Genomic DNA, 21,831 nt, shown 5'->3' on the forward strand with positions numbered 1-21,831 from the left:
CATTCAATGTGGGGGCTTTTACAAATAATCAATATCAAGGCAAGTCACTGCTTCTCAGCCTAACCTACCTCACAGGGTTGTTGTGAGGATAAAATGAAGAGGAAGAGCACTGTGCACACTACCTTGAGCTCCTTGGAGGAAAGGGTGGGATATAACTGTAGTAAATGTAGTAATAATGTAACCTTTCCCTTCTGAAAAATACCCCTCCCCTGATGTTGGTGTTGGCACTGGGAGAAAATCTCCCAATGAGAACTTTCCTTCCCAGCTAATGGGGGTGAGGGGTGTTAGTTGGGACTGTGGTGGTGAGGAAAGAGTTAAACCTCTTTCGCATGAGCTGAGTTCCTGATTTAAAATGGAGGGGGATGCATCTGCTATTTATTTTTTCAAAAATGGGTTGCTAAAGACATGTTTAGCATCATGTCTAGAATGGCATCTTGCATGAATGCGTAGTGGGCTGAATACAACATTATGTCAAGGTCTCTGCATGTTAACTTGCAATCCAAGATTTTTTTTTGCTTTCAAGTTTTAAGAGAAATAAGCTGACCTTTTTTTATTTGTATCTTATTTTCTTTTATATAGGAACCTCAAATTGATAGTTTTTCAGAAACTGGCTACAAACCTGACCAAATTAAAGGAAACCTGCATTTCCGAAATGTACATTTCAATTATCCATCAAGGCCAGATGTTGAGGTACTCTATGAATTCCCTCTACTGCCATTTAGAATTTCCCACTACTGCCATTTATTTATTTATTATTTGATTTATATCCCGCCCTTCCTCCCAGCAGGAGCCCATTTAGAATTTAGTGTGTAAATATGAAGGGAACATTCAGTACACACTCTGAATGGTGTTTAAAATGTGTAATTAATGAAGGGAAAAGGAAAAGGCTGAAAATGGAAATGAACTGCTTTCAAGTCGATCCCGACTTATGGCTACCCTATGAATAGGGTTTTCATGGTAAGCAGTATTCAGAGGGGGTTTACCATTGCCTCCCTCTAAGGCTAGTCCTCCCCAGCTGGCTAGGGCCTGCTCAGCTTGCCACAGCTGCCCAAGCCAGCCCCTTCCTTGTCTGCAACTGCCAGCTGGGGGGCAAATGGGCTCCTTGGGGCTATGCAGCTTGCCCATGGCTACACAGGTGGCAGGGCATGTAACCCCTGAGCCATTCACTGTGGGGGTGATCTTTAGCTGGCCCTTGACACCCAGGAGACAGGAGCGGGGATTTGAACTCACAGACTCTGGACTCCCAGCCACGCTCTTTTCCCCACTGTGCTAGATCTCCAGAAATGACTGGAGGGGGAGGGACAACCCCACCTCTCACCAAGGACCTTTGGGGGGAAAGGGGGAGATTGTTTCTGGGGATCCATCCATACTACCACCACAATTGAGGGTCCATCTAAACTAGCACCACAATTGCAATCTACTACTCCTACAATCACAAACTTCCCCCTCCCTTGGCTAAAAGTGAAAGTTCCGGGAAAGGACTTTAAAATTAAGCAGTTACGTACATACAGATTGAGAAGTAGCATCCCCCTACAAAAAAAAATGATCGAGAGTTGAGAATAAAATGAAGAATAAAACTTATTCCCACAGAGTCACTCCCACCTCCACCCTCCAAAGTTAAAGATGTAGCGTAGAAGAATTATGGGGGGCAGGGGAGTGATACTGAACCAGTTATGCAGAATCATAGTCACTGGTAACGGTAATAATGTATGGCTGGTTCACATGGAAATCCACCGCAAAAGAAAAATGCAATACATTTTTTAAAAGTCAGCATAAAAGTAGAATTCAAAAATCACAGGTCAGCCGTGGTGGTATTACTACAAGTTTGGTGCATATGCTGTGTGACTGGCAAGCAAACAAGGAGCAGAAGTGCAGCAGAACACCACTCGTGGAGATTGGCCCTTGGTGGGTAGTGGGAAGGGGTTTCAAACTATAGAGGCTGGGTCAAATGGAATTGCACCATTCTGTCCAATGGTCTAGTCACATGAGCTCTTGCACTGAGACAGCAGCTCATCAGAAAGATTCAGTAAAATGTTTTACTTCCTTGGGAAAACCTGTCTACCCCCATTGATGTTGGGTTCTGATCCCAGCATAGCAGGCAGATATTGACTTTGGACCAGGAACGCTGCTTCAAGGCTATTACTGATGCCTGTACCAGTGGAACTTGTGGCTGATTCTGCACATTTTAAATGTGTTCCACTGTCATCCATTTTTCTTTGAGCATGTATCATGACCATGCATTCTAAGAGCATGGATACATGGTACAACTATTGCAAAGCAGGAGACATTTAATTGTAGCTTGAGTTTCTTTCTTTTTTTCCTCATTCAGGTGTTAAAAGGCTTGAATCTGAAGGTTAACAGTGGCCAGACAGTTGCCTTAGTAGGCAGTAGCGGTTGTGGGAAAAGTACAACTGTCCAGTTGATACAGAGGTTTTATGATCCTATGAAAGGCATGGTAAGATACTTGATCTAAATGCCCGTGAAAGATGTTAGCTGGTTGCATGACCGCTGTCAATTCAAATGTCACATTAAGGGTAGCTTCTTGAAACTGGGTGTAAAAATCTTATCTCCTGTTTTTGCCCTGGAATATTCATTGTAAGTAATGTCTGGAATACTGTGTGTGTGAAGAGAGAGGGTGAGAGAGAGCATCTCTGAATATTCTGAGATGGCTTCAAATGAAATACATATGAATATAAGACAAGACACAGAATGTATTGATTTAAAAAACTTTATACTCTGCTTTAAAAAAATGATATATATATGAGCAACAACAGTACAAAAGCACAGATACAAACTAACATACATTAAAGATGGGAGGAGAGCATATAAAGAAACAATACAAGTAAATCAATCTATTTATTTATTTATTTATTTAATTTCATTTATAAACCGCCCATAGCCAATGGCTCCCTGGGCGGTGTACAACATACAATAATACAATAAATGAACAAAATCACAGATAAAAATACAAATTCATAATAACACTAAATGATATTAGCATAGCTAAAACATTAAAACAGTAAAATACATAGAAATATATTAAAATGCCTGGGAGAATAGGAAGGTTTTAGCCTGGCGCCGAGAGGATAGCAGCGTAGGCGCCAGGCGTACCTCCTCAGGGAGACTGTTCCACAATTCGGGGGCCACCACCGAAAAGGCCCTAGATCTTGTCATTACCCTCCAAGCCTCTTGGTGAGACGGTACTCAGAGGAGGGCCTTAGATGTCGAACGAAGTGTACGGGTAGGTTCATAGCGGGAGAGGCGTTCCATCAGATATTGCGGGCCCACACTGTGTAAGGCTTTATAGGTCAATACCAGCACCTTGAATCTGGCCCGGAAACAAATTGGCAACCAGTGCAAACGGGCCAGAACAGGTGTAATATGTGAGGACCGCTTGGTCCTCGTCAGTAGTCTGGCTGCTGCGTTTTGCACTAGCTGCAGCTTCCGAACCGTCTTCAAGGGCAGCCCCACATAGAGTGCATTACAGTAATCCAATCTAGAGGTCACTAGAGCATGAACAACTGAGGCGAGGTCGTCACCGCCAAGATAGGGGCGTAGTTGGGCTACCAAACGAAGATGGTAAAACGCATTCCGAGCCACTGAGGCTACCTGAGCCTCGAGTGACAAGGAAGGGTCGAAAAGAACCCCCAGACTAAGAACCTGTTCCTTCAGGGGGAGTGTAACCCCATCCAGAACAGGATGAACATCCTCCATCTGAGCAGAAAAGGCACTCACCAACAGCGTCTCAGTCTTGTCTGGATTGAGTTTCAGTTTATTAGCTCCCATCCAGTCCATTATCGCGGCCAGGCAACGGTTCAGCACATCAACAGCCTCACCTGAAGCAGATGAAAAGGAGTAATAGAGTTGCGTGTCATCAGCATACTGATGGCAACACACTCCAAAACTCCGGATGACCGCACCCAGAGGCTTCATGTAGATGTTGAAAAGCATGGGGGACAGAACCGATCCCTGAGGGACTCCACAATGGAGAGTCCAGGGTATCGAGCAATGTTCCCTAAGCACTACCTTCTGGAGACGATCCGCCAAGTAGGAGCGGAGCCACTGCCAAGCAGTACCCCCAACTCCCAACTCCGCGAGTCTCTCCAGAAGGATACCATGGTCGATGGTATCAAAAGCAGCTGAGAGATCAAGGAGAATCAACAGAGTTACACTCCCCCTGTCCCTCTCCCGACAAAGGTCATCGTACAGGGCAACCAAGTCTGTTTCTGTGCCAAAACCGGGCCTAAAACCGGATTGAAACGGATCTAGATAATCGGTTTCATCCAAGAGCGCCTGGAGCTGGCTGGCAACCACCTGTTCCAAGACCTTGCCTAGAAATGGAACATTCGCTACCGGTCGATAGTTGTTCAAATTATCTGGGTCCAAGGACGACCTCTTCAAGAGAGGTCTCACTACAGCCTCCTTGAGACAACGAGGGACAACTCCCTCACTCAAGGAAGCATTGATCACTTCCTTGGCCCAGCCGGCAGTTCCAGCCCGGCTAGCTTTAACTAGCCAAGAAGGGCAAGGGTCGAGTACTGACGTGGTTGCACGCACCAGTCCAAGCATCTTGTCAACTTCCTCAAGCTGCACCGACTGAAACTCATCCAACAATCTATGAAAATTAGACAGGAAGGGGAGGAAGAGCAAGGATCAGAAGGACAAGACATGCAAGAGTTGGAGTAGGGGCCGTGGTAAAGACAGTAAAGAAAGTACTCATAAGAACATAAGAAGAGCCTGGTGGATCAGGCCAGTGGCCCATCTAGTCCAGCATCCTGTTCTCACAGTGGCCAACCAGGTGTCTGGGGGAAGCCCGCAAGCAGGACCCGAGTGCAAGAACACTCTCCCCTCCTGAGGCTTCCGGCAACTGGTTTTCAGAAGCATACTGCCTCTGACTAGGGTGGCAGAGCACAGCCATCATGGCTAGTAGCCATTGATAGCCCTGTCCTCCATGAATTTGTCTAATCTTCTTTTAAAGCCGTCCAAGCTGGTGGCCATTACTGTGTCTTGTGGGAGCAAATTCCATAGTTTAACAATGCGCTGAGTAAAGAAGTACTTCCTTTGTCTGTCCTGAATCTTCCAACATTCAGCTTCTTTGAATGTCCACGAGTTCTAGTATTATGAGAGAGGGAGAAAACTTTTCTCTATCCACTTTCTCGATGCCATGCATAATTTTATACACTTCTATCATGTCTCCTCTGACCCGCCTTTTCTCTAAACTAAAAAGCCCCAAATGCTACAACCTTTCCTCATAAGGGAGTCGCTCCATCCCCTTGATCATTCTGGTTACCCTCTTCTGAACCTTTTCCAACTCTATAATATCCTTTTTGAGATGACTAAAATTACATAGATCTCCAAACAAAGTCAAATATTTCAAGGGAACGTGTCTGTTATTCTTCATAATAAATAAACTCAAAGCTGCTTACAAAAGAATGGGTAAAATACATAAAATGCCACAAAACAGTGTAAATGTTAGTAAAAACAGTTCAAATTGAGATGAAACTAATATAATGCAATAAAACCAAGAGCAGGATAAAACATTTCAGCATAAAAACTGGGAGACAGAACTCTGCTCTGCAGAAAAAGCTTGGCAATATAAAAAAGCCTTAGCAGTTCACACCAAGCTTCAGCAGGAAGGAGACATCCAAAACTCTCTAAGGAGGGAGTTCCACATCCACACCATACACCTAAAGTACATTTAAAGCTTATGGCTTCCCCCAAAGAATCCTGGGAACTGCAGTTTACCCCTCACAAGGCTACAATTCCCAGCACCCTTCACAAATTTCAGTTCCCAGGGTTCTTTGGGGGATGCCATGTGCTTTAAATGTATGGTGTGGAGTGAGTGCTACAACAGAGAAGACCATGTTTAGAATCAATTGCAAGGTGAGTTTATTCACCATCCAAACTCTTGAGAGAGACTGCCAGGAAGTCTTCGGGGGGGGGGGAGAGTGGTACTAGCTCTTCTTCCTCCTGGGTCTCTCTTCCCACGCCTCTATACTCATCTCTCCCCCAGTGCAAAACTCCAAGCTAAATTACCCTCAACTGTTTCCTTACATAAGGAGTGGTTCACCCCCTGTTCAGGAACCTACACTATCCCCCAAGACCCCACCAATTTTTGTGGCAAGAAAAAAAAGTCGATGCAATGCCCAATCATAAGATTGATCATTTGATAAGCAAAGAGGGGACCATAAACCCTCCACTGATATGCATGGATCAGCTGAGGACCGGGGGGGGGGGGGGCTGTGTACCATGTATGTGTGTAAGAATGTGCATGCAAGAGTGTGGAGCAACCATACCCACCATTGTCATGTGCACTGTACATTGTTTAGAGATTTATTGCTCAATTATGCTTACTTAAAATGTGAGTTATTGCTTTTCTTATTACTAGCAACTGTATTGAGTGCAGAATTTATATTGATTTTTGTTGAAATGTAAACCGCTTTGAGATTTTTTGAAATATAAAGTGGTATACAAGTTAAATAAAATAAATAAATAAATAAATGTGCCCCCCCCATAGGGTTGGCCGATGGTGAATCCAGTCCTCAAGCGAAAGACAGTTTAAACACCCCTACTTTATATGCTTCTGTCCTCCTTGACTAGGAAAAGGGGACAATCTTTTCCTCCCCCCTATTGGTTTTTTGCTTTGGCAGGCTTATCTCAAATGTGTATACCTCTCTTCCTTAAAAACCTTGCAGCTGACTACTGCAGTTACTGTTATCTGGCAGCCTTGCCTGATCATGCCCGTACTACTCACTCTCTCCCCTATATTCCTGTCTAAACAATCCCTTCTCTTCTACTCCATTTTCTAGTCTTTGTATTAAGCTCATGATAATCTTTTTACTTTTAATTCCCACTTTCCTTTTCTGATGGTTTGCCAATATTTATTCTGAGTTCCAGTTGGAACTCTGCTGGATGATTTTGTATTTGTGTTTCTTTTTAGATTACCATTGATGAGCAGGATATTAAGTCTCTGAACATAAGGTATCTGAGGGAGATTATAGGTGTGGTGAACCAGGAGCCTGTGTTGTTTGCTACGACAATTGCAGAAAACATTCAATATGGTCGTGGAGATGTCACCATGGAAGAGATGGAAAAAGCTGTCAAAGAAGCCAATGCCTATGACTTCATCATGAAACTGCCAAATGTGAGAAGTTACGATATCATCCGCTTATCTTATTTTAATGCCTTAAGTGACATGTTAAAACTGAAAAATCAAGCAGAATGAAATATTGCACTAGGGTTGCCTTCTCCAACCTGATGCTCTCACTATATTGTTAGACTACAGCTGCCATTATCCCTGGTCATTGCCCATGCTGGCCTGGGCTGATGGGAGTTGTAGTTCAAAACATCTGGAGTGCACCAGATTAGGAAAGGCTGCACCTTTAAAAAAGTATTACAAAGGGGGTTGGAAAAAGAATCCACACTACCTGTATTTAAGATACAGTTTGACAAAATCTTGTGGGAGATTTTTTTTGAAGCCTAAAATAACCTGTAAAGACTTCAAATAGAAGATCTTTATTATTTATGGAGCACCATGTGCATGGTGCTTCCAAAAGGGACAAAAACAAAGAGAGCCCCTGCCCTAAGGAGATTACAATTGAAAAATCAACACATCGGGGACAGTGGAGGCTACTGGCTCCAATATCAGTGGAGCAGTGAATCCACTCCAGGTTTTAGCCTTAACTTTCAAGGAGCTATCCAATGTGTGCAGCGCTGAATGGGGATGACAAGCGGAGAGAAAGTTGGGGGCAAAGGTACTAGTGGATGGACTTGTGCATTCATTTCAGTTATACACAGTTAGGGCTGCACAGCAGATATTGCTAGAGAAAGATTCTTGGGTCAAAATTTATGAAGCTTTATTTTCTTACTAAAATCAGTTGTCAGAGTTTAAATACAGTCATATTTTAATTCTTTAAAATTCTGTTGTTTGAAAGGAGAGTGTTTCAACAGTGTACTGTAATCTGAGTATTTTTTTTCCTTCTCATCTTCCTGGGTGTGTTGGCCATGGGTCTGTTTTCATACATTTTTTTCCTAAATATAGATGAACCTATCTAAGCAAAACCCAAAAAGAAAATGTTTCTTAAAATGCCTGGTGCAAGTATTTTCCTAGCTATTGACACATGGTGTATTTTCAGCAAGCAAAATACACATACCATGCTTGTTTATTCTTTATTTAATAAATTTGTTACTCATTATTCACACGAAATTTTCCAGGATGGCTGACACTTCATGCTTCAGAATTCCTACATAGAGATTGCCTCTATGCAGGAAAAGTGTCTACTTGTGTGAGAGTGAGTGTGGGGTGGCCATGCAATCCCTCTTAGCCAGCCCTCTGGGACCTGCATGCCAGTGATGGGTGGAGCCAAAACAAAAGTGTGTTTGGCCAAAGCGGGCATTTTGGTCACAGCCACTGTTGTATTGGCTCCGCCCACCCCTGGCATGCAGCCCCCAGAGAGATGGCCAAGAAAGGTACCTGTGAGCCAGAAATGGTCCACCACCCCTGGTGTAAAGTGTGAAGCTACCCTTGCCAACTACATTTATTGGTTCTGAGTTGTAAAAAGAAAATGTCTTTTTTGTGTCTTGTAGAAGTTTGAAACTGTGGTTGGAGACAGAGGGGCCCAGCTAAGCGGAGGACAGAAGCAAAGGATAGCAATTGCCCGAGCCCTTGTCCGGAATCCCAAGATCCTCTTGCTGGATGAAGCTACATCAGCTTTGGATACTGAAAGTGAATCTGTGGTTCAGGCAGCACTGGACAAGGTCTGTCCTCCTCTAAAAATCTTATATAATAGAAAACTGTTTACAAAGCAAATGAATAATAGGTTGCATTATGAGAGTGGAACCCAGGGCCAGCACCAGAGGGCAGCCAGGCAAGACCCTGGCCAAGGACCCCTGAAGGGCCCCTCCTTAGGCTGGGTGGGTAAAGCTCCCTTCTGCAATCCATTGCAGCATCGGCTCCTGACCCTGCCACGGATTGCAGACAGGTAGCTCCCAGGCATCCCCCTACTACAGTGCAGGCCTGCGACGCCTGCCTGCACACCCCTCCTACCTTTCCTTTGAAGTAAATACTGGCTGCACCACGGGCGCATGCCTGCCATCAACCAAGATGGCAGCCGAGGCTTCCCTAAGGGGCTGAAGCCTCTGCTGCCATCTTGGTTGATGGCAGGCCTGCACTCACGTAGCGCGCATGCATGGTATCAACCAAGATGGCGGCAGAGGCATCAGCCCCTTCAGGAAGCCTCGGCCACCATCTTGATTGGTGGCAGGCATGCAGCTAGTATTAACTTCAAGGGAAAGGTAGGTGGAGCGTGCGGGTGGGTACTGGGGCCCAGGGCACGGTGGTGTCCAAGGGCCCTGGCATACCTGGTGCTGGTCCTGGTGGAACCACTAAGGGGTCTTTCCTGCGTCCTCCTCCCCACTGACATGAAAGGGCAGCAAAGTATTAGTTATTCAACAACTGTTGTTGCATTTTTACTGCCAGGGAAACAGGGAGGCACTTCTGAGGTTTTCTGCCTCTGGTGCCAATTTAACCAACCTTGGGTATTACTATGCACCTTGATTTGGAGGGGGGCACCATTTGCTGCTTCACTTCAAGCATCTGTGCTAGTCCAGTTGGAGGGTCAGGGAACCTTCAAGAAAGGACTGGGATGCTGGGATGGTTTGCAGTGGACTGAAGTAGGAAGAGGGAACCAGCAGAATTCAGGGGGCTGCCTCAAATGAGAGGAAGGACCTTTCCATTTGTCCAGGGCACTTTTTTGGCTGCAGCCAAATATGAGTAAATGGCTTTCAAAAGCAAATCCAGCATGTGGTTTTAAAGGAAGCCCTTCATAAAGATTTTTGTCCTCTTCTCTTTCAATTCAGAAGAGAAAATTAATAAATTGACAGTTAAATCAAGAATATTTATTGGGCTGAAGGATGGGTTGTCATCCAAAAACAGAGCAGGTGCACAATAAAAAGAATTCTTACAGATTCCTACAGATATTGTAAAGCAGTCCAGGAGCTGATTCTGGAAAGCCTCTATACCCAATTTCTTTTAAGGGCTGAAAGGTAAAAGGGAGGGTAGATTTCATTCTCTCGGGGAGATGTGGGTTGCAGAAGAGGAGAGCTGGTTCAATACCTGGTTAATTAGTTACTCTGCCAGGGCTGCTGTAGATGGTTAATTTTAACCCAAATTAAAGATTAATTAACATGATAGTGATATGCCAAAAGATGAGTGCTAAATAGTGCGCTTACCAAAAAAAAAAAAAAAGACTGTGAGAGCTGGCCAGCTGCAATGCTTTTCTAGCCCTCCTTTCAGCTCCAGCTCCCCTGAACCAGAACCAGGGAAGAATTCAGGTTCAATAGGTTCAATGTAGTGAAGGGTACTGCTGAATTGCCTTGTGGAAGAGCCAGGTTCAGCTCCCCTACTGGCCGTGCCACACTCTGACTGGCCTTGGGGAAATAATGCACTCTCGCCAAGTTAGTGTTGAGGCCAATAGAGACATAAATCTTGAAAAGATGCTTTGCATCCTAGAAAAGTTTGCTGCAAGTGTTTTTAATGCCACATCACATCAGACAGAAATGCAAGCGATGGTGCATCTCTGAACATATACAGAGAACCTTCCCTTTGTTAATAAATTGGAAGAGGTTACAGAGCAGAAGGCATGACTGTGCGTGAGACCCTTAAAAACTGAAGAGCCACGGCTCTGTGGTAAGAGCACAAGCTTTGCATGCAAAAGGTATTGGGTTCAACCCCACAGGGCTGGGAATGACTCCTGCCTGAAAGCCTGGAGAACCACAACCAGACAGTGTAGACCAGGGGTGGGGAACCCTTTCCCTGCTAAGGTCCACGTTTCCTCCAGGTTAATCTGCTGGGGACTTCATGCTGGCTGTGCATGGGGCCAGAGTCAAAAGTGAGTGGGGCACCCCTTTTATCTCTCTCTCTGCCATCCCCTTTCCCCCCAGCTGTCCTTCTGTCCCTGGCATCTCCAGTTAAGGCTGGGAGGGAAACCCACCCGAAATCTTAGAGAACCACTGCTAGGCTGCATAACCAAGACTGAGCATTGTGGACATCCAATGTAGCTGAATGTTGGAAAATTCAAGACAGGCAAAAGAAAGTTCTGATTCACACAGTGTGTAGTTAAACTATGGAATTTGGTCCTACAAGAGGCAGTGACTTTAAAAGAGGATTAAATGAATTCTTGGAGGATAAGGCTATCAATCACTACTAACCATGATGGTTGTGCACTCCTTGCACGGTTGGCGGCAGTATGCTTCCAAATACCAGTTGCTGGAAACTGCAAGAGGAGAAAGTGCTCTTGAGTTCAGGTCCTGTTTGTGGACTTCCCATAGGCATTTTGCTGGCCACTGTGAGAACAGGATGCTGGACTAGATGGGCCAATTGGCCTGATCCAGCAGACTCTTCTTATGTTGTTATGTTCTTATGAGCTAAATGGACCAATGATCTGATTCTGTATAAGACAGCTTCCTATGCTCCTATCCAAAGTAGATTAAAGTTGCAAAATGTGAGGCAAGAGCTTATAAACATGTGACTATTGTGGTGTAGTGGTTAAGGTGCTGGACTACGACCTGAGAGACCAGGGTTTGAATCCCCACACAGCCACGAAGCTCACTGGGTGACCTTGGGCCAGTCACTGCCTCTCAGCCTCAGAGGAGGGCAATGGTAAAACCACCTCTGAATACCGTTTACCATGAAAACCCTATTTGTAAGGTCGTCATAACTCAGAATCGACTTGAAGGCAGTCCATTTCCATTTTTTCATTTTAATTGAATCCATATGTGTCTTTTTAGGCAAGGGAAGGTCGCACAACCATCATAATAGCCCATCGGTTGTCCACGGTCCGAAATGCAAACCTCATAGCTGCTTTCGAAGATGGTGTCATCACAGAGCAAGGGACTCATAATGAACTTATGGAAAAGAAAGGAGTATATTTCAAACTTGTTAATATGCAGGTATTGGTTCGTTTGCTCTCTTTTCTCCCCTTCTAGCACCTTGAACTTGTTTCTTATTTCATACAAGTTTTACGTCCCCACTGCCCAGCTCCACCAAACTCCTTTAGCAATTGCTACTGCAACACCTTTTCATATCTGAACAGTGTTATATATTGTGTTTGATTCTTTGGATCACTTTGCAAACGTGCATCATTCTGTCACTACCTGAACAGTAAAGGAATGAACAAGTCACTGTGAGAACAGTAGGAGACAAATAAATCAGGGGGTGGGGGAGAGGCATGTGACTGGTGCAGAAAAATAGAAAAGTGAATTCTGAGCATCTGTGAAGAAGAATTTCAAAGATTCATTCTGCCAAGACAGTTTTCTAAAATAAGAACAATTTAATTAATTAGGACAGTAAGAGCCATATTACTCTTCCTTTGGCCCTTTTTAACACCATCTTGTTTTTCACAATAAACACGTGGCTATTACTCAGCTGTTGCAAGGATTTCCTTGAGGAAACATTTCCTTTGCATGTTCCCCGCATTCAAAATGTTAAATTTTGTCTCTAGGGAAGTGTGATTCCCATCACCCCCTGCAACAGCTAGTATATCTGTTTTAACTGTGATTGCTTGAGCATCGTGCACACATACACCACTGGCAACATGCACAGTGCTTTTTCTCTCCCTGCTGAGGGTGTTTTGTGACTTTTAAATATTTAATTCTTTAGAAGCTTTCTGTACCCTGCAAGTCTGGAAACCAATAAAATGCCATCATTTATTTTACCATACATTTACTTCAGTCAGTCAGTGACAGAATGATGCAGTTTTGCAAGGTGATTTGCAGAATCTGATGCAGTTCATACATTATTCAGAGTTTTAGTTTAGAGAAAAGGTAAGAGGGGACATGATAGAAGTGTACACTTACATCCTACCTTTTCAATGACAAGCATTCTCCATCACATAAAAATGATCCTAAATAAGACATGCTGGAGGGGCAGTGATGCACTAGGTACATTTCTACGTCTTTGGTGGGATTATCCTTAAATTCAAAGTTTTGGGCAGGGAATTTTCTTAGAACGTACAAGGACTGTGGGAAAACATATTACAATTACAGCACAATTGGTGGTATTAGCTATATTTGATGGGAACAATGCAAGCCTAAATAAAGATCTCGTGATATTCCTGTCTGTGTAGCATCCTCGTTCTGCTCTGGGCTGTGTGAACAAACAGGGTTGGTGGCCCAACCCTTCCCTTCCCTTCTCCTTTGTGCCTTTCCATGCTAAGTATTTATGTTGCTGGGTGCTAAGTATGTGGGTGTTTTGTCCATGTGGCATGATAGTGTATACTGTGATGAACAGTCATTGACCTATCCATGCAGGAAAAAATGTCATGTGAGAAATACCCACAAGGCAGAGATGAGGAACCTGTGGTCCTTCAGTTGGTTGTTGGACTCCTAACTCCCACTGGCCCCAGCCAACATGGCAAGCAGTCTGAAATAACTGGAGTTATAGTACAAACAGCACATTCCCCATCCCTGTCGTAAGGGTTTTTTGTTATGACTCTCTATAATTAAATGTGTTTTACTCTTTAAAAAAAATATTCATTGGTGTATTGTTGTTGTTGTACAATTTTGTTACCTGCCCTGAGCCTCTGGAAGTACGGCAAGTGAAGATTTATCTCGCTGACTAAATTGGACAACTGTGCCTTTTATCAAATAGGCTTGGTGCATGCCCAAGTGACTTTTAATGTTGAGGTTTTATAGTTTTCGGTTCTAAACACTATGCATAAAGTTTTATAAACATTTCACACAAGCGTTTGAAGATCCAAATCTCTTTCAAAACTTCTATTCCTTTATTTCAGTCAATTGAAACTGAGGTTCATTCAGAAGAGCCAGATGAAAATGAGCTCAGCATTGAAAAAAGTGCACTGAAAGAAGCATCAAAGGACTCCTTAGCGAATGGATTGCAAAGACGTTTGACTCGCAGGAGCTTCAAAAAGTCAGAAGCACAGGATGAAGACCTTGAGGTCCAAACGGTTCAACCTGTAAGTGTCTTGGCTTTAAATGGCAACAACACTAATTATTTTTTGTTCCTATACTAAGACAAGTGCCTAGACTTGTTTGCAGGTCTGCATTTCCCTTCCTGGCTGGTCTTATTTTCTTCCCTTTTATACTTTTCCTGTTCTTGTATTACGTTCTTCTGTGCAAGTTCTTCTGCTGATGACCCCTTTGGTTTTCAGGTCTTGTAGTTGAGTTTCCTGCTTTCCTGCAACCCCAGTAGCCTCCCTCTCCATTAGAGTGCCCCCTGTTGCAATAGAGTTTGCTGTGAATATGCCTGGCAGCCTTGATTGTGCAGGGGCTCCCCAGTGTGTGAACATGGGTTTTGAAGGATATGTGTCTGTAGGCCGTACTGTACAAGTTTGCTGAAGGAAACAGGTGCAATGGCAAACAAAATGGTATGTAAAGTGTGTGACCACTCTCAGTTAAAAGCTCTTCCTCTCTCCACTTTTGAGTCCTGCCTTATTGAAGACCCATTACAAAGTCTTTCATGAACTATTTTGGTCCTACAGTTGATTCTTCCTCCTGTAAGGGAGGGCCATAATCCTATGCTAGAGCACAGGCTTTGTGTGCAGAAAGTCCCATGTTCAGTATGCAGGTCAAGGACAGCTGATGAGAATAACTTCTTCCTGATACCGTGGAGAGACTGTGACAGAGCAGGCAAAGGTCTGCTGGGAACAAACAAATCCTTGGGAGTTTTCTAAATCAACACTGCGTTGAGAAATGTTGTTATAGTACTCAGGTCTGTACTGTTATAACACTGTGCTGAGAAAATGAAAGTATTTATGAATGAAAGCCAGAAAGAGGCAGAGAGCACTGCATGAAACATTTTCCTATATTCTAGAATGAAAATTTGCCCCCAGTTTCATTTGTGAAGATTATGAAGCTGAATCTGTCTGAATGGCCTTACCTTTTGGTGGGAACACTTGCTGCACTCATCAATGGAGGTTTGCAGCCTGCATTTGCAGTAATATTCTCAGAAATCATAGGGGTGAGTATATATTAAGTTCTGTCTCTGACATCCATTCCAAGGCAACATTTAAATGAAGGATACTTTCAGGTCAAAACTGATCCTTAAATAAAGAATTTGGATGGAGAAGCTCGGATTTGTGCAGGAGAAGATTAAGGGGCAGTTCTTCTATAGCAGCTGCCCCTAGTTGAATGCTAGTTGGTGATAGGGATAGCAGATTTCAATTTAGTTGACATCCAAGGAAGAACCTACCTAACTTGCACTTTCCGAAATGATACAAGAACAGAACCACAGCCATATTTTGAAATTCACACTTCTCTGAATTTTGCAATACAGTTTTCCAGACAAGTAATGTGTACAAAAATGCATTTACTGCATATAATAGGGTGGATTGCATATACTAGGACACTGTTCTTCAACTTTGGGTCCCCAGATGTTGTTGGACTACAACTCCCATCAACCCCAGCCAGCGTAGCCGGTGGCCAAGGATAATGGGAGTTGTAGTCCAACAACGTCTGGGGACCCAAGGTTGAAGAACAGTGTACTAGGATAAAGTATGGATTTGAAAAAAATGACAAATGAGAACAAAAATTGACAGGTATGCTGATCCCTAGTTGGTGATTACTTTCACAAAATACAAGATGTACTGGCTGCTGTTAGGCACTTTTTTGCTCCCATTTGGGTTCCATATTACTCCTGTATTACCTCTGAACAGATTGTTTCTACATTTTTGAATTTATTCATATTTATAGAAATATTTCTAAATTTCCTTTTGGCCATAACAGCCCTCCCCCCACCAAGTCAGTATAGAAAAACATGTGTGTTAAAGACATTTACAGACCAGATGTTCCTGCTCTTCCTTAAGTGAGCTGAGATTTGGCCTTTGCGCTCACACAGACAAACCCAGTTTCTTGATCAGCATTGGAACCTGCTCTTAACTACCCAGGTTTCAAAGTGTCTTGGCAGTCTTTGCACATGGCTGCTGTTAGACTCTAAAGTAAAAGGAAACACGACTTTGAAGCCACAAATACTCAGTCATATGGTTCCCCAAATGGCCATCTGGACTGCAGCCAATAACAGGAAGTATCCTTTTGGGAACATCAGTGAATGTCTTTTAGTCATATCTTTTCAACATATGTCTCTCTTGCAACATTACATAGCCTCGGTAGGGACATGCCAATACAGTGGAAAGAATAAATGAGCAAAATCTACCCAGAATATTGTATTTTAGGTTACTGTTTAGTACTGGTTAATGAATAGCTGATAAGCAGTAGTCCATTTATTTAACCATATGGATGATTTTCCTCTGTATATTGAACATTTTATGCTTAAGAGAATGGATTTCAGTACAAGTAAGCAAGGTTTTTAGACATAGGCTAATGAAATACAATTAACATTTAGATTACTATTTCTGTAGATTTTTGCACTAAGTCACGACATTATACGAGAAAAGAGCGATATGTATTCATTACTATTCTTGGGACTTGGGATCCTCTCCTTCATAACTTTTTTTCTTCAGGTAGGTTGCATTGTTCTATTTTTATTATTTTGGGTATCCTGAAACTTAAAGGAATGAAGAATTCTTGTTTATTTTTGTAACAAATGAAAAGTATTACTTTTAATCCAAAGAATTTAGACTACTTTTTGAAGAAGGTCCAACATGCTGTGCTTAATTCTAGTAAGTTTATATAGTTGCTTGTTGTGCTTTATAGCAAAATGATATCAGACATCTTTTAATTTCACAAGACCTTCACTGTTGCAAATTTGAATTGGCAGACATGCAGAATATTGCTTTGTTGTTGAAAATGCAAAGCTGCAAATGGGGCAAAGTATTTGAATGCAACAATACTTCAGCTGTGCTCAGCGTAATACATCCATTAAAATACCCATGTCTACATTTTTACCAATTTATTTTGATATCAGATATACTTATGTCAGAAGCCTTTGTCTTTGCAAGTTGATCTTTCATCTTAATTCATTGGCTTGACAGTTTTACCACAATACACAGAAAAATTCTCTTTAGACCTTGAACACAGAACACCTATTCTGAATTCAGAATGAAGCCCATTTATTTATTTGTTTGTTTGTTTTATATGCCGCCTCTCTTCCCAGAAAGAGCCCAGGGTGGCAAACAACAAGCGACAAAACACACACCAAAAATTAAATAATCTTTAAAAAATATACTTGCAGCATTTCAAACCAAAGCCACTGATTTGAGTTTTGTATCAAATTCATCACTGGAAAAATATTCTTGCAGTATTATGATAACCTGGGGCAATGCTTGTGTGGCTCAAGGACAATAGGTGCTTTGGTTCTGGAAAACATTGTGCTTGGCTGCCATGTCAGTACAACTTGTTGGTTTGAATTCTTCTGCCCATATTATACAATTTTGTGATTTATTTCCAGTGATGAGAAAGCAATGTCTACTGAGCCATAAAGCATCTAGTAGTTTAGGCCAATGGTTAGGGATAGGGGAGGAATTCAATGCAGTTCACATTTAAAGGGGAACTTCACTCATTCACACTTTCTAAAACAATATGTGAACAGAAACATAGCTCTTCTTCAAAATGTCTCTAAATTTTGCAGTGCAGTTCTCCAGCCAAGCAGTGTGTACAAAACTGCATTTACCAGGATAAAGTGTGCGTATAAATCATATATTGGTGACAATAACATACAAAACCACATTTTATTAGGGGAAACGGCTTTGCAAAAATGTGTATATTAAGCAAAATTGCATACAAAAATGTGTATCTTAGGAGAAATTTGTCCTAAAATGCTGAGGAATTTTTATGAGGACTTTAAAAAGAAATCGCAAATGGATTTGGAAATAAGGAGAAGTGAACTGAAGATGAGGGGGGAAATGAGAGACTGAGAGAAATGGACATATTCACCCATCCCTGAGCTCAGACATTTTTGCCCACTAGTGGGGTGCTCAGTTGCTTCTACTTCAGGAATTGGATGGGAGGAGAATAGACAGAAGGTGGAGGGAGCCAAACACCAAACTGATTGGTTCCCTGGCAGGATGAGAGTTTTCTCCCCTCCTCCTTTTTCTGTCATATAGGATGTAAGGTGGCTAAGTTCTTTGCTTCTGGTTTGAACTTGCTGCTTCCAATTATACAGAAACCCTTCTCTTTCAGGGTTTTACCTTTGGCAGAGCTGGAGAGATCCTTACAATGAAGATTCGCTACATGGGATTCAAAGCCATACTTAGACAGGTATTAGGAAGAGATTTGTTTGCCTTCTTATTTCAGTTTTTATCTGATGCTAGACCAATGGATGAGTTATAATATTCACCTGTATCTATCCCCCCCTCAACATACAATAAACAATAATCTACAGCCTGTATCCAAAAGGATCACCTGACTAGTTCCTTGCATCTAGAAGGAGGCTGGTTTGTGTTCCTTGAACAGTACCTCTCCTCAATGCCACAATGGTAAATCACTTTTGAAAGTGTCAAAAGTAAATAGTCTTTATGACATGGAGAGTTGTTCAAAGAGAAAAAATACATTCATGAAAATGCTGAATTAGTTGTTGGAATCCCAGCCTCTATGTTGAGAAACTTTTGGGCTCAGAACCCACAAGACCATGATGGATCCCATCTATTTACCTTTGACTTCAACGGTATTTAGGAATTAATAATTAGGTACAAGGCTGCAACTCTACAACTGCTACACAAATAAATAATTATCCTAATTAATGATATCTTGTCCTCTAAATCTCAACAGCAAAAATAGGATTTGTAATGCTGTTGTGGCCAATATTGTGTTTGTATCTTAAAATGTGTTATGTGTTACAGGACATTGGTTGGTTTGATGACCCTAAAAACAGTACTGGAGTATTGACTACAAGGCTTGCTCATGATGCTTCTGAAGTAAAAGGCGTAAGTAATATTAAACTGTCCCCTACTTGAGTTGTCACCTTTTTCACAGTTCTAGATGTGCTATAAGCTATTCAGTCACATACGAGTTCCATACTTGATACTCACTCATGTAACCCTAAATCAAACCATGGCTTCTCATGAATGTATGAATGTATGGGCTCCTGGAGAGGAGATAGTTTTCACTTTGCTCCTCCTCCAGTCCTGTTGTGGTGCTGTGAGCTAAGCCATCATTTGGCTTAGTATGCCATCTGAATCCAGATTCATGGTTTGCCTCCTCTAAACAAACCATGAATTGTAAACCAAGAACAAACCTTGGCTGATCTTTTCTTTTTGGGAGCCCACATGCTTATACTAAACCAGTGGTTCCCAACCTTTATGAGCACGGGACCCCCTTTATAAGCTGAAAACAAATTGTGACCCCCCTCCCCCCAGGGAGGCAGGCTGGCTGCCAGGAAGGAAGAGGGAAAGCAGCCTCTCTTTGCAGGTTTGCTTCTTTTTGCTCACAAGAAGCCCTCTCCTCTCATTCTAAGCAAGGGCGTTGCCAGTAGCGGCAGTGCAAGGAGACAGGAATCAGTGATAGTAATCCCCTCTTCTTCCTGGTAGCTCCACCCTCAGCCTCCTTTGGCATCTGCCTTGTATTTTATAGGCAGATGCCTGCCCTTACTGCGCCTGAAAAATACTCTGGCGCTTCAGCAAAAGGCCTCCCCTCTCGTTTGGAGCAAGGGGGAGGTGTTATCTGTAGCGGCAGTGGAAAGCAGACAGTGTAGAAGGAGTGAAGACTTTTTTAAAAAATTAATGGATAATTCATTTCTTTACTGTTCACGGCCCCCTCTGGATTACTTCGCGGCCCCCCTGGGGGTCCCGGCCCCCAGGTTGGGAACCACTGTACTAAACCATGGTTTAGCTTGGCATTGCATGTGAATTGGGATACGGAGTGGTTATAGGAAATAATTAATAGCTTTAGCTGTTTAGAGAAGTTTCCTATTCTTGTCCTTCTCTGCATCATAACAGAAATTTCACAACCTGTTCCCATTTCCTACGGTAATGTAGCTCACCCTGGGATGACGTAATGAGTTGCAGAGAACAGGGAATAAGAAGCACGTGTGCCTTTTGTCCCTTGCCACTAGTGGTGCAGTAGAGCAGGAGCATGGGAAGACACAGCTCTGATACTTTGTCATAGCAGTAGCGATTATGTCCTCTCCTAAAGCTGCCTTTGCCAATGGTGTATGCTTAGGGAGTTGGAGGACAGATCTGGTTTGGCACATGATTCCTTTGTTTGGTAGGCTAGGCTCAGGCAGGGATTGACTCAAGGTTATCCAGTAAATGTGGCTGATCAGGGATGTGAAGTCAAGTCTGCCCAACTACTGCACCAACTCTTGCCAGCTCACTATTCTATGACTGTCGGCTGATCCTAATAAATTGAGTATTATGCCATGTATGTACTGCCTTCAAGTCGATTCCGACTTATGGCAACTCTATGAATAGGGTTTTCATGAGGCTGAGAGGCAGTGATTGGCCCAAGGTCACCCAGTGAGCTTCATGGCTATGTGGGGATTCAAACCCTGGTCTCCGAGGTCATAGTCCAACACCTTAACCACTACACCACACTATAGAGTTGCACTTTGGGCAGAGCTTGGAAAAGTTACTTTTTTAAATTACAACTCCCATCAGCCCCAGCCAGCATGGCCACTGGAGTGGACTGATGGGAGTTGTAGTTCAAAAAAGTAACTTTTCCAAGCTCTGACTTTGGGATATATATTTATCAACATAGCTGGGGTGCCTGTGGGCTCTCCTTGGGGGTGTGGCTATGGGGGTTCTCATGATGAGCTCCTACATTTCAATATTTATCACCACACCACTAACAAAGTCATTCATTATTGTGATAACCTATAATATCCCCAAAGCTGCAGTCATTTACAGTAGTGTTATGGATTGTTACCATCTGTACTATAGCATACCAACCAATCTTTGTGGATCCAAAAATAGGTACCTCCCGTTGATCTTGAAGGCAACTCTCCTTGCTGCTTTTTACTTACTATTGAAGTAAAAACTAGAAAACTGGAAAAGATTTTTTAATATTCTGGCAAAAGCCAAAATGTTTAAGATGCTTTCCTGTTCTCAAGCTTTAAGGCTCATCCTATTATTTTCTCATCCAGGTACCTTCTGCTTAGCTTGATCAAATTAAGGAACTCATTAAAAGATAATTAAGAAGCATTTCTAAATCTGAATGGCTAGAGAAGGGTAGAAACACACTCAGTGTTTTGTCGGCTCCAGTGCATCTCCACCTCTCTCTTGTGAAAAAGGGGACACATGACTCTAGTCAAACCCCACCCCTTTTTTACTGTAAAACCTGGTGGGAGCAGCTTGAGTGCTTTTTTTTTTTTTAAATCAGCTTCAAAGAGATTTTGCAACTGATCAGTAGATCAGTCCAGTCCCACTGCAGGTGCGGCTAATGGAAATGCTTTGTTCTGGTGACTAATACGTTTACACTCTTTAAGTTTCAGAATATTGATGTTCTGTTTGTGAGGCCTTAGACTGAGCTATCAGGTGGCACAGATTTGAGTAGAATAATCTTAATTACAATGCAATTGAACTGAAAACCTTACACAAGGAGAACTGAGGGCTAGGTTACACAAGATCTTATTGGGCTCATCTGTTCTGAAGTCAGTATGTTTAGCTTACTTTCCTTCCCACCCCGAGCACGTGTCTTGTGATGGGCATTGAAGACTTTAGAATCAAAGTTGTGAGATTCTGAGCATGAACTTAAATCTCCCCATCTGACTATGGTCTTGGACTCCATGGTCTTTGAAATGACACTTTGAGGGTATAGATTACTTGAGGGAATCTCTCAGTCTTTTTACATTGGCTTACACAGTCAGAGGCAGCATGTTTCTGAATGCCAGTTGCTGGAAACCGTAGAAGGGAAAAATGCTCTTGCACTCGGGTCCTACTTGCAGACTGTTCATAGGCATCTGGTTGACCACTGTGAGAACAG

At 42.7% G+C, this 21,831-nt stretch overlaps 1 protein-coding gene across 7 annotated transcripts in view; it reads left to right on the forward strand.

Moving 5' to 3' along the window:
- The window catches only part of ABCB1 (ATP binding cassette subfamily B member 1), a 116,043-nt gene that overhangs the window by 72,463 nt on the left and 21,749 nt on the right, over positions 1–21,831 (forward strand). For all 7 annotated transcript variants that reach the window (XM_061585614.1, XM_061585616.1, XM_061585613.1 and 4 more), the window contains 10 exons: positions 580–690; positions 2,330–2,455; positions 6,941–7,144; positions 8,587–8,757; positions 11,788–11,949; positions 13,791–13,973; positions 14,831–14,977; positions 16,374–16,475; positions 18,094–18,171; positions 18,753–18,836. In XM_061585614.1, coding sequence (XP_061441598.1) covers positions 580–690; positions 2,330–2,455; positions 6,941–7,144; positions 8,587–8,757; positions 11,788–11,949; positions 13,791–13,973; positions 14,831–14,977; positions 16,374–16,475; positions 18,094–18,171; positions 18,753–18,836 — 1,368 coding nt within the window. The remainder of the gene's footprint in view (positions 1–579; positions 691–2,329; positions 2,456–6,940; positions 7,145–8,586; positions 8,758–11,787; positions 11,950–13,790; positions 13,974–14,830; positions 14,978–16,373; positions 16,476–18,093; positions 18,172–18,752; positions 18,837–21,831) is intronic.

Source organism: Rhineura floridana, chromosome 10 (genome assembly GCF_030035675.1).
Source record: "Rhineura floridana isolate rRhiFlo1 chromosome 10, rRhiFlo1.hap2, whole genome shotgun sequence".
Classification (NCBI taxonomy): Eukaryota; Metazoa; Chordata; class Lepidosauria; order Squamata; family Rhineuridae; genus Rhineura; species Rhineura floridana.